Here is a 15163-nt window from a genome sequence, read left to right on the forward strand (position 1 = left end):
CTTATATTTTAGTGTAGATACTATGGAATGGTATTGTGGTTTTGATAGTATGTGGTTTTTATAGCGAAGGAAAATTGTCTTCGCCTTTTAGGACTAGACGAGGAATAATATTGGGGTGGTTTCGATGGAATGAGATTTTTATGGCAATGAAAAGTAATCCTCACCTTTTCAGGACTGTGCAAGATAAATAAATTCGGGTGGTTTGAAAGGAATGTGATTTTTATAGCAAAGAAAAATTGTCTCGGATTTTTGAGACTATGGAAGAAGAGGATATTGAGGTGGTTCTGATGGAATGAGATTTTTATTGCAACTGACAAATGTCTCGAATTTGTACGAGTGTATAAGCAGAAAATGTTAGGGTGCTTTTACCGAATTTAATTTTCTTTCAGCAATTACAAAATGGCTTTTGGGACTGTGTAAAAAAGAAGAGATTGATGTGTTTGTTGATAAAATGGCAATTTTAAGCAATGATATCCTCGTCTTTTGGGACTAAGTGAGAAGAAAGTGTTAGGGTGGTTTTCATAGAATGAATTTTGTAGCTCTTCTATTTCTATCTTTAATCATGATCGTTGTAAAGACCGCTCAACAATGAACCACTCCATTATCTTTCTCTTCGAGAATCAATTTAATCAATCACTTCCACTTGCATTAATACTGAACCTGCCAACCACTAAAAGTAACTGCCGCACGTCGCCTTAGGAAAATAAAAAGCTAAAACCGATTTAAACTTTACTTTTCTATCAGAATAATTTCCCATCGAGAGATCCTTGCCATTTCAATTATACTAAAATAAAATCTGGAGAACCGGTTATTTGATCGGTGGTTGTAATTTCAACGTTAAGGAAATTGGACGCTGACGAATCGATTTCACCCGGGGGAAAGTGAAAATCGCGGTCCCATCGCGATGGTCCATGGGACGACGGCGGCGGGTAGAATGTATACACGCAAAGATAGATACATACACATACGCGCAACGACACCCGGAAAATTGGAACGGCCGCGATATGCAACCAGGTAATCGATTGCTCCGGTGATTCCAGGATCTCGAGCCGGATCGCGTATCCAGCTTTGCGCGGCTTATACTGCGACCAATGAATGCAAATGAAATTTTGCATATTTATGGAACGGGCTTTCGATGACGCGAACGCTCCGGGGGAGCCCCCCGCTTTATTCCTCCGCACCTGTTTTCGACTCAATTATCGTTCGGTTCCGTCGGTCGCGGGACAGACAAAAGTATCATTTCGAATCTTTGCGTTCCCGATGCCGCCGCACGCAATATTAATTGGCCGCCATTCTCGGCCGTAATTTTTCTAGCCGGACAGGTGAACGTTAAATCCTTCTTCCTGGCGAAGGACGTCCCGCCACGGAAAGTTTAAACGTTCATTTTTCAGAATTTTATGTATTCGGCATACCAAGAGAGTTCGCTAATTAGTATGTTCTGCTGTTTATGAATTCCGCTTCTGTAGTTGCAGTCTCGAATATGATGGCACGATCGCGCACGCTCGAGGTCTGTTTCGGTGACTACAACTTTTCAAGTGGATTGCATTGTGCAGGTATTCGCAAACATTCTAATTGGCTAGACCTGGGCAACTGGTGGCTCGCGAGCCACAAGCGAGTCTTCTTCGCACTTCTGAAACCCCCACCATGTTCCTATCGAGAGTGGGAGAAGGGGCTAGGGGGTATAGGAGCTTGCCTGCAGGAGAGATAGAAGCACGATAGGATAATATGAAATGGCCAGTGGTGGGGGAACCTGTACACTGTACCTGTGGGGGTCGTGAAGCGACGGCGGGGAAGAAGTTGCTCAGGCCTGGGCCAGATTATGCATATACATCAGTGATGGGCACGGTAGGAGCCCCTCGAACGCCTGCTTCTCCCACCACCTCTCTCTCATGCTGTGCGCACCTTCGTCGCATTTGCTGGTGTCTCGCATCTTCGTTGCCCCCACGGTAACGGCGTTTACTGGAAGGGGACAGCGGGCGCTACAGTGGGGACGGTCTTGTCTCCTTTGTAGGAAACTTTGTTGATATTGTTGATACCTTTGTAGGAAATTATGTGACTCTTCACTGTTGCCTGAGTTGCCATTTATTCAAACATTTAGAACATTAATGCTTTTCCTGACTCTTCTTGCTTCTACATCTTCCCCTACACCTTCTAACAACTCTAAAGTCAATTACGTAAACTGTAAACTCTGAACAAACCTAATGCTTTATACAGAAAAGATTTTTGGTAGAAATGAAATCAAGTGTACAGTCTTTCTCGATATATGTCGCAAATACCTGGCTAATAGAAGTCGCAGAACTATCCACACTACTGCGGGCCCCGTGAGGGGCCTCGAAGAGTGTAAACATAATACGGGTCGGGTACCACTTTCAGCGTGGATCAAAGAACAGTATCTCCTCGACCATATATGTCTCTGGCAAGACACGTGTTGTTGACATATATCCAGAAAACGCTGTATTTCACTTCGAACTTCAAGTACAACTTTCCCGATGATGAAACTTTCCTTTGAATTTCTTCATTGAGTTGTACTGTCTGAAATTTCTTTTTTCGATAGAAAATGGCGTCGCGGAGTCACAAGTTGCAACGAAATGGTAGATCCATCACAGCCGGGGCTCGTGAGTGTTCGTTGTAAAAATAAAATCAGCTGACAGTGGCACCTTCAGGGATAGGAACGAATCTCTCCTTTAGGATGAAGGTGGCGAGAGAGGGTGAACTGTGAAATTGATCAAGTTTCCCAGCGGCGATGTTTCAATCCCTTCTGCGAGATCCTCGGCTGACCCAGATCCTCCCCAGGATGTGTCCCGTCATCTCGAGTATCCTTGACGGATATTCGATTAAAGTGAAAGTGTAAATTCGTCGTAAAACCAGAGCACAGAGAGGCCACCGCGGGGACACACGCACCACAGTCGCCCAGGCTTTGAAACGTCGTAACCCGGACTTTCGCTAATATTTTCGCGTCGTAAACACTGAACGCAAGCCGCGGAATGCCTGTCGTTTCTAAAGAGTTTTATGCGACCGCATCTAACCGGCCGACGCCTATTACTCTTATCGCGGTCTGGAAAGCTTGCGCCGTTCCTATAACCTGGCGCTTTTCATTACAGATATTACTGCGAGAATGGAACTGTCTCGATGGAAAATAAAACACGTTGGGCTCTGGTTTCTCCTACGATCTTTAAGCGCGCGCTCGTTCAACTTTAACTGGAGATCATGAAAGATCAAACATTCCCACGGGGAATGTATTTTTCAATTGATTCGAATTTTTAAATTCCACAAAGTAAAAAGCTTCCCCCAGCTTCCCGTTTCATCTCGCGACAAACAGGCCGACCATCGGAGAAATCGGCCAACAAATTGCCCACGACCCGGCACGATAACATTCAATTAAGATTAATAGGACTTCGGTTCTTACCAGTTAGTTGGTCGCCCGGTAAAGCCGATCGATGAAAAATGTTGTGCGACCAATTTTTTCCATAAATTTGTCAACTCAGGCGGATAGCGTGGGTCGCGTAAGATAATTAATCGTTTACTTTACGGGTAGATAGCGATAGGTTCTGGCATTGAAAAACGATCGATAATTGGCCGTGCGCGTCGCGCGAGCCGGAAAGTCCGGATTAAGTTCGCGCGATTAAAACAGTCCGATAGTTATATACATAGTTCTGTTTTAATGTATGCCCTGTTATTTGCATGATTATAGGTGTACCGATTATAAAGCGTGTGGCGCGGCGTGGCCGTCGAGCGATCGACGATAAGTGAAGGGACCCCGTGCGATAAATACGATCATGATTGATACCGGAACACGTGTAAACGACGCGGTATGATTAACGGAGTCTCCTTGGAAAAATCGATCCTCGCATTTCCTTAAAGTTTTTGAAAATATATGTGCAAAGAAATTTGTTTAAATTCGAAAAAATAACACGGATGCTTCAAAATCGCACCTCTCGGCGTACACATGAGAAATCATAACTCCTACAATTTGAAGTATTTTGACTTAAAAAAATTATGTTGTATGGTCCAAATGATAGAAAATATGTACGCAAAATCTCGATACAGAACAGTTGTCGGATTACTATAGAAAAATTGCCAAACATGGCTCACAAAAATGACATAGATCAGATCCCTTGAAATGACGTCTCACAAATTTGATTATTCTCAACTGTCCATCACAAATTAACATATGCAACAACAATAATTTTACATTGATTTTAAAGTAATGCCATTTATTTCATTTCCAAGCGCCAGAAGAAACGAAATGTTTTAATCGGAATGCTTGGAATTAAGGCAAAGGGTTAAAACAACTATGGTCCCCATACCGAGAAAAAGCTGTCACGCTGTATACTGACCGATCACGGTGACGTTCGCGGCTCGGTACAGCGAATGCTAATTTTTCGACAACCGGATACCGGCGTAAATGTCAGTAATCCGACTCTCCCCGCCATGAAATTTTCTCGGATACGAATAATCTACGAAAAGAAAAAAAAACTCGTTCGCGCGCCGCGAGCGGGTAATGAGCGCGTTGTCAGCTAATTTCCATACCGAATAGAAAGCAAATGAATAAATCAACTCGCCCGTGTCCAGCTACGTTTTCTTGCGTCATCAAACTGGCCCGAGACAAGTCTGCGAACTGTTGCAGTGTTTTGCTCTTCCCCCGAGATGCAAATCGTTCCGAGATTTTGCAAAATATTCTAAAATAAACGGTTTTTTGGCCCGGCCCGTTGATGGTTACAACTTTTGCTCGATGGTTGGAATCGCTGCGGGAAGAGTGTGATTGTTTGACTAGCTGAGTGTGCTTGCTATTGATAAAACAGTTGAAAGAAAGTTTCTTTAGATGTCGGAATTGGGACTATAGTTCAGATGGATTGTAGTGTTCAAGGTTCACGGCATTCTTGCTCGGCGATGCACTTTTGGAAGCTTATAAGTGGCTTTATAATGCGGTTCAATAGTAGTATAACAAATTAACTTTGTACGTTTCTTTCTTTGTACGTGGTTTAAAAATACTCGACTTCAAATGCCGTTCTAATGTTCAGAACGGTTGGAATGTTGTTAAAATAAAGTTCAGAAATACAAAATAAAAATTTTGTACGTTAAATGCAACAAGTTAAATAGAAATTTATTTTCTTCGTTAATATGTTTAATAGGTCGAAAGTAATTCAGTGGTACTTTTAAACTCTTCTAACGTTTTTACCGTTTTAAATTACACCCACTCACATTTGTCATAAATGCATAAAATCCGTCTGTCTAGTAACAAAACATCTGTAGTTTTGCAACGGAGGAAATCCTTCAACCAGCAAAATGAACCAGGCAGAGCGCCGAATTTTCTAAACTAATCCACGGAAGTGGAATTTCTGAGCATTCTAGTTACGGCCGACATCAAAAGTCAGATCCTCTGTAGTCGCTATAAACTTGCAGCAACCGCAGCGAGAGGCGTGCAGGCGGTCTCCCAGTTTAAACGAGCCGTTCCTTAAATTTCCTCAATTGAATCCCGGAACCGCATTGCACCGAGTAATTAAAAAGTTCCGTACCTGTTGTCGCGAACGGGAATGCCGTTGCTTCAAGCAGGTACTTCAGTGTAACAGGTTCAAAAAATCAATCGTTAACGTACATCAAAAATGCAGAATTCCAAAGACGTCCTCCCAAAATTTGACAATCACATCCGAGAAAATAACAAAATCATTTTAAACGCACTTTTCTATAGTATATATAAAAACTCAATTACTGTTCGTAAACAAATTTTGCAATCACCCTACAAAGACTAGCAAACACGCAGGAGTAAGCGCAAAGCTCCCGTTAATAACTTCCCCGGAATTTTCAGAATTTACAAAAAGCCCTAAAAAAAAAGCACCTGTCACACAAGAACCACCCTTAGCGCGGTTCGCTGGTAGCTCGGGTAAAGTTATTATTAAAAGGCTGTCGGATCGACCTTGAGGGACCGGCGATGGCCCAGTTTCCCGTCTGGCTGGTCCGTTTTGCATCGAACGCATATCCCCAAAGAGAAACCGGGAAGAGAAAAGGGTAGAAAGGAAGGAAGGGAAGGAAGGAAGGAAGGAAGGAAGGACGAAGCGTGGAGAGGGGAAAAAAAGCTAAGAAGAACGCGTGCTCGAAAGAGGCTCGATTCCACTTTCCCGCCCCATCATCCACCGTGTCTGTCTCATTAGCACTTCTGACCCTCTGGAGGGTGTGCGGGTCTCGTCGGTGAGAAAGGAAGCCTTGGCTGAATGCAGCTGCAAATGAGAGGCACCGGCGACAACGATGACGACGACGACGGGCGCTCTGCACCCGGTCCGTATGAAAGATGCAGAACCGCTAAATGAAGAGCCGCGGTCACTGGATGCTGTGTGGATAGATCGGTGCAACTAGGCCGAGAGACCGGCCGCTTTGATCAGGGCCCCTGGCATCTTTCATTTTCTTCCGTTCGTCCGTCGCATTCAATTCTTTCAAGCCCGACCACGAATATATTAGGCCGCGGTGCACGCGTACTCGAACAACCGTCGGCTACGACGACGACGACGACGACGACGACGACGACCGCGTCGCGTCGCAGCCGAGTCTCGCTCGAACTTAGGCGACTTCGTGAGAAATGCGGGGCTGCGGGTGCTACGTGACCCAGAAACTCCCTGCGGTTCTCGCAGCTTCGAAATGAACGCGTATTTTACCGTCTCCAGCGTGTGCAGATGGGGACTTTAAGCAGGTGGTGAATTCTGGGTCCTCAGTGACCCGGCGGAGAAGCTAGAACGCAGAACCCCTGCGAGCCTGCACCGCGTATATCCAAAATTATGTGACAACGAATTTTGTTTTGAACTTGGACGAATCTGTTGTACAGGGTGAAGCTTTAATTTGAGCCTTCAATAGTTAATTTTGGAATGTTTTCTAAAATTGACTCGAAGACGTAAAATTGAATCGATGGGATCTTCAAGAGAATCAATCAGGAGCATTTCATTTAGGTGAAATATTTTATAACGGGAGACCGTCCTGAAGTGAATAAAAATAAGTCATGGCCTCCCTGAATTTTTTTCAGAAATAATTGGTACACAAAGATTTCTAATTTTCCTTGCCCCCTCCGTCCACTGAATTTTATTATTCATGTTCTTTCGATGCCGTGTGTGAAACGGAACGATTATTATTAATGCGCAGCTCATCGATCATCCAGATACACCTAAAACGTACTCAACGGTACAGACAAAATCTCGTAAACACGAAAAATGAATCTTCCTGTCGGCAACAAAACGTTCTCTCGAACATGTTTCAGAAATTCCTAGGTGGAACCAGTATCTCAGAAATAGGACCTGATCGAGTAACGGTAACAATTTTCACCGTGATAATAAATTAACGTCCGCGGCTAGGGATTAAGATATCGGTTCGGGCGGTACACGGTACTCCGGACTTGTTATAAATTATGGCAATATCTGCACCAGGAACGATACGGAGTGAATTTCACGGCGGTCGAAGATCGAGGGAGGTTCGAATGCTAGAAAGTTCCCGCGATCGTGCAACATTAGGCAATGCGCATAAAATAATAAGAAGTCGTATTTAACAGTCCGGAGAAATCGCGAATTTTAACCATTTTTCGCAACAAAACGAAAATGGCTCCACTTTTGAAATGAGTATTTCAGTTAAAAGTACATACATTGAACAGTTTCAAATAATTTTTCTCAGTAACAGTTTCCCTCCCAGAAGTGGTTTCGTCAATTTTTTACTTCAGCTGATCTAGCAAACGACTTATGGAGAGTGGCTGTCATTCAGCCATTTTTAATATATTCGGCCATTTAATAAGCTGTTCAATCTACGAATAATATGTACTTTCAATCGATCTGCCCGTTTTAGAAAGGTCAATTCATTTCTCCAGAACAAATTCCAAAATACTTGTTCAAGACTATTCACTGAACTCGACTCCATAAAAATGAAATACTGCATACTCTGAACGATTCCCAATTCTTCCGTGTACGGAGCTTCGAGTATTTCAGAAATATACGTGAATATTGCTTCCTGAAATATTCATACCAGCCGCGTCGGTGGAACTGCAAGCTTTTGTATTGTATCTCCGTCTGCGAGCGCCGTCAGAAGATTTAATAAACGCGAATTTCCACGGGCAATAGTTCCGATCCACGTCTTCCTCTTCCTTGATGTTTGACTGGCGAGAGATAAGACCGTGGCGGCAGGGGCGAACTACTTCAAACCTCCGAACTTGTAATTGCCTTCAACTCAAACTAACTTTTGAAAATTCCTAGAGACCTCGATATTGGGTGTCGGAGATAACGCCGTCGAGCGTGGCTCGCCGTTGTGATGGATGAGTCCTTGCGGCTGAATTAATTGATGACGCCCCAGAAACCCTTCCGTCCTGTATCACTCTCGAAGATGACGTTTGATGAACAAACGCTCTGTAAGTGGTTTTCAGTGTTTCCGGGGACCCGTCGGATCTTATGGCACAGCCAGAGACGTATCGCTGCACAAATTCCTGCTCGATTTTCAGAGACTTCAACATCTTGAAGAAAATCATTTTATGCCACTCCATAGTGCCAATCCATGCGCATGATCTCAAATGGTACATAACCAGTTAGCCCTTAACGCTCGAGTGGCGACACGAAAAATTGTTACATCATTATTCAAATTTTACATTTGGGAGTTTTTACATCTTGACAAATATTTCCATTCGATAGATTATTAAACATTTTAGTATCGTGCAAATAAATTGCATCTGTTTGATATTCTAGAATATTCTAGTTTAGTTCTCGAAATAAAATAGTTCCGAATACAAAGGGTTAAAGCATCCTCGATCTCAGGGTAACCACCCAACTGGCCAATCATACTGAAAAGGCTACCGACCCTGCAGTAGCCGAAAACACAGTGGAACGAGACTCACCGGATTTTTGTTGAGCGCCATGGTGGGCGCGGCGGTGGGGTGCTGGTCGTAATCCAGATAGTCGTTCCGATGGTGTCTGCCGGAGCCGCGTCTGTGACCGTCGTCCCTGACGTCCCGTACGTCCCTGACGTCCCGTACGTCCTTGACGTCCCGTACGTCCCTGACGTCCCGTACGTCCCGAACGTCCCGAACGTCCCGAACGTCCCGAACGTCCCGGTGGTCGCGCGGGTCCCGGAGGTCGTGCTGGCTCAGGTGGTCCCATTCAGTGTGAAGCTGCCTGGACATCGCCGTCGGCTCCTCCTCCTCCGAGTCGAGCAGCAGCTGCTCGATCCCGCCGCCGCTTCCTCCACCACCGCCTCCGCCACCTCCAGCACCGGCTCCGCGTCGGCCGGGATATCGCCGGATGTCACACCATCGTGCCTCCTCCTCCACCCCTCCGGCGGCCTCGTCGAGAGGCAACCGAGCCGTGGCTGGGGCCCTCACGACCGATCTGCCACGAACCTCCTGCCCCCGCGGCGCCCCGGGGGGCTCCACCACATCACACCTGAACGCTACGCTTCGCGGACCCCTCACGACCCGCCCCTCTTCCCCGCGCGCGAAATCCTGCGATCTACCGCGCACCACGCGCCACCCCGCGCAACCCCCGACCTCGGATCTACCGTGATCCTAGTGGGGTGGTATTTTCGCGTCAACGAGGAACACGGAAATCGACGACGTCGAAGCCGACGGGGAACCGAAGGTGGATGCAGACGCGCCGGCGAGCAGAAACTGGGCCTGAAACAAAGGGTGCAGGGTTAGATGGAACCTGATTTCCGGGGAGAGACTTTCAGAGGCTATTTGATTCGTGGGAGAGAGGGATCTACAGTGACTTCTCTATATATGTCGGCAAGATCTGGATGAAAAATGTGGCGGAATTATCCCCACTACCGCGAGGCCGAGAGGCCTCGGATGTCGAGGAGCAAGACCCGTGTTGTTGACATATATCGAGAATTCACTGTATACACTGTCTTTTGTAATACTGAATACTACATATGTAACATTACATACTGATTCGCATATATTTAGACGTTCCAATTTACGTAATGCTCATATAACAAACCCCTTGTCAGATATTATGAACCTGTCTCGACCGAAGTATTGCACTTGACAGGGATTTAAAATAATCATCGATGACAAGTTTCTACCGGTAATTTACGCAATATCAAATTAAGTATTTTCGCCTTAATCGATACACTTCCCTCGGTAATAAAAATACAACTTACCACTTTAACTCTCACACTAAAGCATTATAAATCTAGACCATTCCATTTCCCATTTCCAGAAGCTCACGAAATATTAAACTTACTTTTTCTTTTTGAGATCAACGTTGACTTTCTTATTGGACCTAATACAAATAGTTAATGACACGAATTAAGTGTGGGTCAATATGCCACCCTGCAATTCGAGGTTCAAGCAAAAATCTACCGAACTGCGGCACGATCATTGAGAAACAAAAAGTTTTGTGTCTGAAACGAGTCGATTTTCTACGCGAGTTGCGTGCGAGGATCAATTCGCAGAAATACGTTTGGACAACGTTTGAAGGATCGCATGATTGTCGGACGTGCACAGGCGACGGCGCAGTTTAAATTCGATATGGGTAAACAATTGGAGCACCTTGTCGACGGATAACACCATGGATGTGTTGCTACTCACACACGCGGGAACGGGCGATGTGCGATGAATGCGAGCGGTGCGACGCTGGGACGAGAACTATAGATCCCCCGCACAGACTTTGGTGCACGATAGAACACTGCCGCAGCCACGTAAGATGTAAATTCAATTTCTGCACCGTTACCAGACACCGAGGCGGATAATTCAATTTAATTTTAGTGAGCCAAGCAATTTTGACACGAGCGGCACGTGCTCCCGTATTGTCGCAGCCAGTGCTCTAGTCGTCTAGCTGTTTCCTTAGCGTCCTTTCATGTTTACATTCCTTTCGTTTCGAGTCGGTAAACTATGTTTGCGTGCCGCGCTGGCACACGGAATTATTCAAACAGCCTCGTCCAATTAGCGAAAAATGTCTCGGCATAGGGATTCCTGATTCTACCCTAAATAATAGACCGACTTCTACTACTAGATACATTTACTGTATCATTATTTTATTACATGATTCAGACTGCTTCCAATTAGTGGAAAATATTGCAGCAGAAGGATTTCTAATTATACTCTAAATAGTATACAGATTTCTTTTGTTTGGTAAACCCACAGCCTGAACATGGTCAAATGTTTTTAGATGTGAAGAACAAGAAATAGTTTTGGCATCAGTGAGACACAGAATGATTCGAACAGTAACCAATTAGTGGTAAATGTTGGCAGAAAAGATCAGAAAAGTGGTTTTTCAAGTTTTGAGAAACTTGTTTCTACCATTTTATAAACTTGTTCTGTCATTTTATGTCACCAAATGTTTCATCTTTTTGGGACAGGAGATAGTTTTCAACAATTGCTTCGTAATTTCACAACCTCTGCTGGAATAAATTTGTGAGTGAACCTTGAACAAATGCGTTTTGCCTATTAGATAACATCGACTGGAATTGTTTCTCAAAATTGCGCAACGATTTCATCAATCTTGTAGAACTCTTGAAGAAGTCTCTTCTAGTTGACAAATAGATTATTTCATTGTTACCGAGCTAAAATGTTCAGGATAAGGTACTGCATGAGTAGAAATTGTTCTAAAATTGCGCGATCGCTTCTGCCCGGAATTTCGCGACTCCATTGCAATATTTATATCCAGTCGATCGACAGGCTCGGTAATAGCACCCACCACTCAGGGTCTATCTTTAGCGTCAGTTAATAATAACAAATAAACGGGAGATTGTTACTCCGTAGCCGTTTATAAATCCAGTCCATCGAGAATAAACAATTCCTACACGCACAACGTCAACGTCACCGACTTCCGTAAACAATACCTCCCCCCTACAAGCTCAAAAACCCAGGGAAAACGAATTTCGAATTTTCTGCGGCGAAAGTATCGTCCCGCAGGGACGAGAATGTCCAGCCCGAGCGGGCGGATCGATGGTCATTAATTAACGCTACCGCCGGAAGACGTCGTCCGCTGATAGTGACATACGCGAGCTTCTCTCTGTCAAGGTCAGAGCCGACCGTTCGAAAGTTATGGCAGCTCTGCACCGTTACCTTGGGCAACCTCCGCACGGAAAGCGAGACCAAAGAGCCGGACTATCACTCGGACACTTCGGACAGGGATCGGAAATACTGTGCGGATCTGGTTCGGCGAAACGATAAACCGTTGCGTAAAGTCCTGCTCGCGGTTCCGATCTCTGTCGGAGTGGCGAGGGTGGCAACGAAGCTCGCCCAAGGTGGGGTGAGTTGAGGTTAGGTCACGCCGCAGACCGCGAATGTAGGGTTGTGGGTCGCGCCCGGCCGAGCTCAGCTGCGCTGCGACCTAAAGGGGTTGCGGCTGGTCTGTAGTCAGACACTGTCGAGACAGGCGCTAGCATCTCTTCGAAAATGAATGAAACGTATCGACTGAAGCAAGCTGATCTTTCTCGCAGGTGACACGATTCACTTGATATGCGCTAGAAAGCGGTCGCTACAGTAGAATGCGCCGCTCATGGTCAGACCTAGCCGGAGAAGACAGAACGTCTCTCGGGTATCGTAAGGTTAGCGTCTCGCTGTTTCTGGAGATATTTCGATTCTGTAAACTGGAGCTGATAAAGGAAGGTTCCTTCTATCCTGCCTATCAATCCTGACCCCCGTAAGATATTCCGTTACCAAGGCATTCTATGTCGAACGCGAAGGAACCCAGGACCGAACCATTTTTGGGAAACTTACTCGAATTTCCGTGTTCGCGGCCTGGTGTTCTCGTACCACGACCTTTCCAGGTTACTGACGAACACAGCACACGGTTCACTTTTTCGCGCACGGCTCACGATACCGCCGGGATACCGAGCCGAGAAACCCAGCCCGAGGAGTAACGGGTTACTCGCGACGGATACTTGTTTCCGCGTGGACGATCCGCGGCTAGAAAGTGTCGACGACGTCGAAACGACGGTGACGGTTGGGCCGTGCTCGCGTCGACGGCTGCTGCTACCGCGACTCGCGATACCTCGGACGGTCTCGGCCGGCCTCGTCCCCTATCGGTTTCCCTCGGCTCTTGTATCGTGACGTCGCGCGGGGACGCGAAAACCCCGACGGTGTTTGGTATCGATCGCATGCGCCAGCGCACGCGAGCGACGCTCCGCAGCGTCAACACGCGCCGCGAGCCACTGCCGTCAGGGTTGCCCGACACGTGGCTGCGTTTCCGCCTAACGATTGTTTTTCTCTGAATCGACGCGATCGACTGGCTTCCTGGCCCCGACCCATTGATCCTGCATCCCGGTGCAACTGTCCCCTGAAAGTCCTGATGCACCCCGAGATGACCTTGCGTCAGGATTCTGTCTGATTCGCGATGATCTCTTGTCTACTGCGAGACATCCGCAACTGCGATTTTTTCGCTGGCGAAGAATGGAATGTTTTAAGGATAGACTTTCAACGGCGTTTTCAGTGAAGCTTCAGGTATGTACACGAATTTTTTCACGGAGGAAAGTTTAAAATTGAAGATGCTGTCAGCGATTAACCCCTGAGTGTTTCGTCAGGCCTCGTCCCGACGCTAGACTGCGGTATATTGCTAATTTTCGGACTTTTTTCTATGAAACTAGGAAATCCTGTGTTGTTGGACTTTCATGGACGTTTTCAATGATATTTCAACTATGTGTAGGAATTTTTCCACAAAGGAAAAATGAAAATCCAATGCAGATCACTCTGACTATATCTTGCGGTGATTCAGGAACATAGACGTCCGAGTCTAACAAGAATAAAAATTTTAACTTTGAATTTTTTTATGAAAGAAGGATCAAAATTGTGTACGTTGTCGACGATTAACGCTCGGGTGCCAGATTCTGTAGTTGTTGCTAACTTTGGGATTTTTTTACTATGAAATGAAAACCTTTCAGTCGGACTTTCATGTCTGTTTCAAGTGATCTTTCAGCTACGTGTACAAGTGTTTTGGAAGCAAACGTTGAAGGAAGAGCCGGGAAAACCTCTCTGGGATAACGTCTGTACGTCAGAAATCGTATTATTGATTATCGACCAGCGAGTACCCATTCCCATTGCGAAACCGGGTTCCTTCGGTCGCAGTGTAGATCCCGAGTGCCAGGGGATGTCCTTGCGGTAGTTTTATCAGTTGCGACAGCAGCTCGCACTGGTCCGGGGTTGAGCTTTCGCAAGCTGACTCGTGGAGCGCACTCGGAAGCTCGAGGGGTGGCTTTCAAGGTATTAAATTCTTCGAGTCGGAGCGTCGTCTTCCGAACGTTCGTTCATAAATTCCCTACCTGGCTAACATAATTTCCAGATTCAACGGCGCGGTGTGAAAAAACAATCGCAATAAATTAGCTGCATTACAAACAAAAATCGATTTGTTTATCAGCCGAGTACGCTTGTTATCGCGGCATTCATTACACATTAGTTTCGAGACGCGGCGATATGCGTGCGTCGTTAAGCTGTTTACCGCGAAGTAGTCATTAAGACCGGAGCTTTTCATTTAATTACGCGATATCAGCTCACGCTGAATACCACAGTCTGAGCTGGCTGGTCTAATTACCCGACGGCAATGCAATTAGGTAAACGAACCATGGACTTTGTGCGGCCCGTAAATAATACAACCCCGGACTCGAAATTTCATCGAGCATTCGAAACCGCCCTGGAAAGTCTAGACTGGGTGTGCGGAAGGAGGTTGACGCGGAGAGCCCGACATCTGACGGAGGGTGAAAGAAGTGGCATGAAAGAAGAGCGAAAAGCGAGGAAGCAGCAGTTTTCTAGCAGAGCTGGCCACCCTCCACGCCTCTCAGCCACCCCCGGGAGCTTTCCTTACCGACCTGCAGTGATAACGTCAGAATCGCCACCCCGGATAAAGACGGCCTGGCTGCTTCTTGCCAATCGAACGGTATTGATCGCGGAACAAGTAGCAAAAACACTAAGAGCACGCGTAGCGCGGTGCTGCAAGCTGGCGGCTAGAACACGGACCTCGCAACCTCTCGACCACTGAAACAAAAAGACACACACACACACAACTAGGCCAATAGTCAACCAAAAATTTCTAAAATTGTTGAAAAAGAGGACCAAGACATTGGGAATGGGGAATAATAGACAACCTATTACCAAAAAAGATGCTACCTTTCCAAAATTGTTAAAATTGTGGATTATCGAAGGAAAAAAGGCTACCCATCTTTCTGGGGGAGACCATCCCGAATCTCCAGAGATGTTCCCGAGGACACCTGC

The 15163-nt window shown here is 46.0% G+C and overlaps 1 protein-coding gene across 6 annotated transcripts in view; it reads right to left on the reverse strand.

The window, feature by feature from the left end:
* The window catches only part of Ca-beta (Calcium channel protein beta subunit), a 126176-nt gene extending 113219 nt beyond the window's left edge, over positions 1-12957 (reverse strand). For 5 of the 6 annotated variants that reach the window (XR_013082293.1, XM_076788077.1, XM_076788067.1 and 2 more), the window contains exons 1-2: positions 12680-12956; positions 8852-9625 (exon numbers count right to left, since the gene is read on the reverse strand). Coding sequence is in view for 5 of the 6 variants with exons in the window: in XM_076788077.1 (XP_076644192.1) it covers positions 8852-9136 (285 nt within the window). In the remaining variant the exon portion in view is untranslated. Of the gene's footprint in view, positions 1-8851; positions 9626-12679 lie in introns of all 6 variants that reach the window. The other variant, XM_076788058.1, reaches the window with a different exon arrangement.
* Positions 12958-15163: the final 2206 nt, after the last annotated feature.

Source organism: Halictus rubicundus, chromosome 1, assembly GCF_050948215.1.
Source record: "Halictus rubicundus isolate RS-2024b chromosome 1, iyHalRubi1_principal, whole genome shotgun sequence".
NCBI lineage: Eukaryota > Metazoa > Arthropoda > Insecta > Hymenoptera > Halictidae > Halictus > Halictus rubicundus.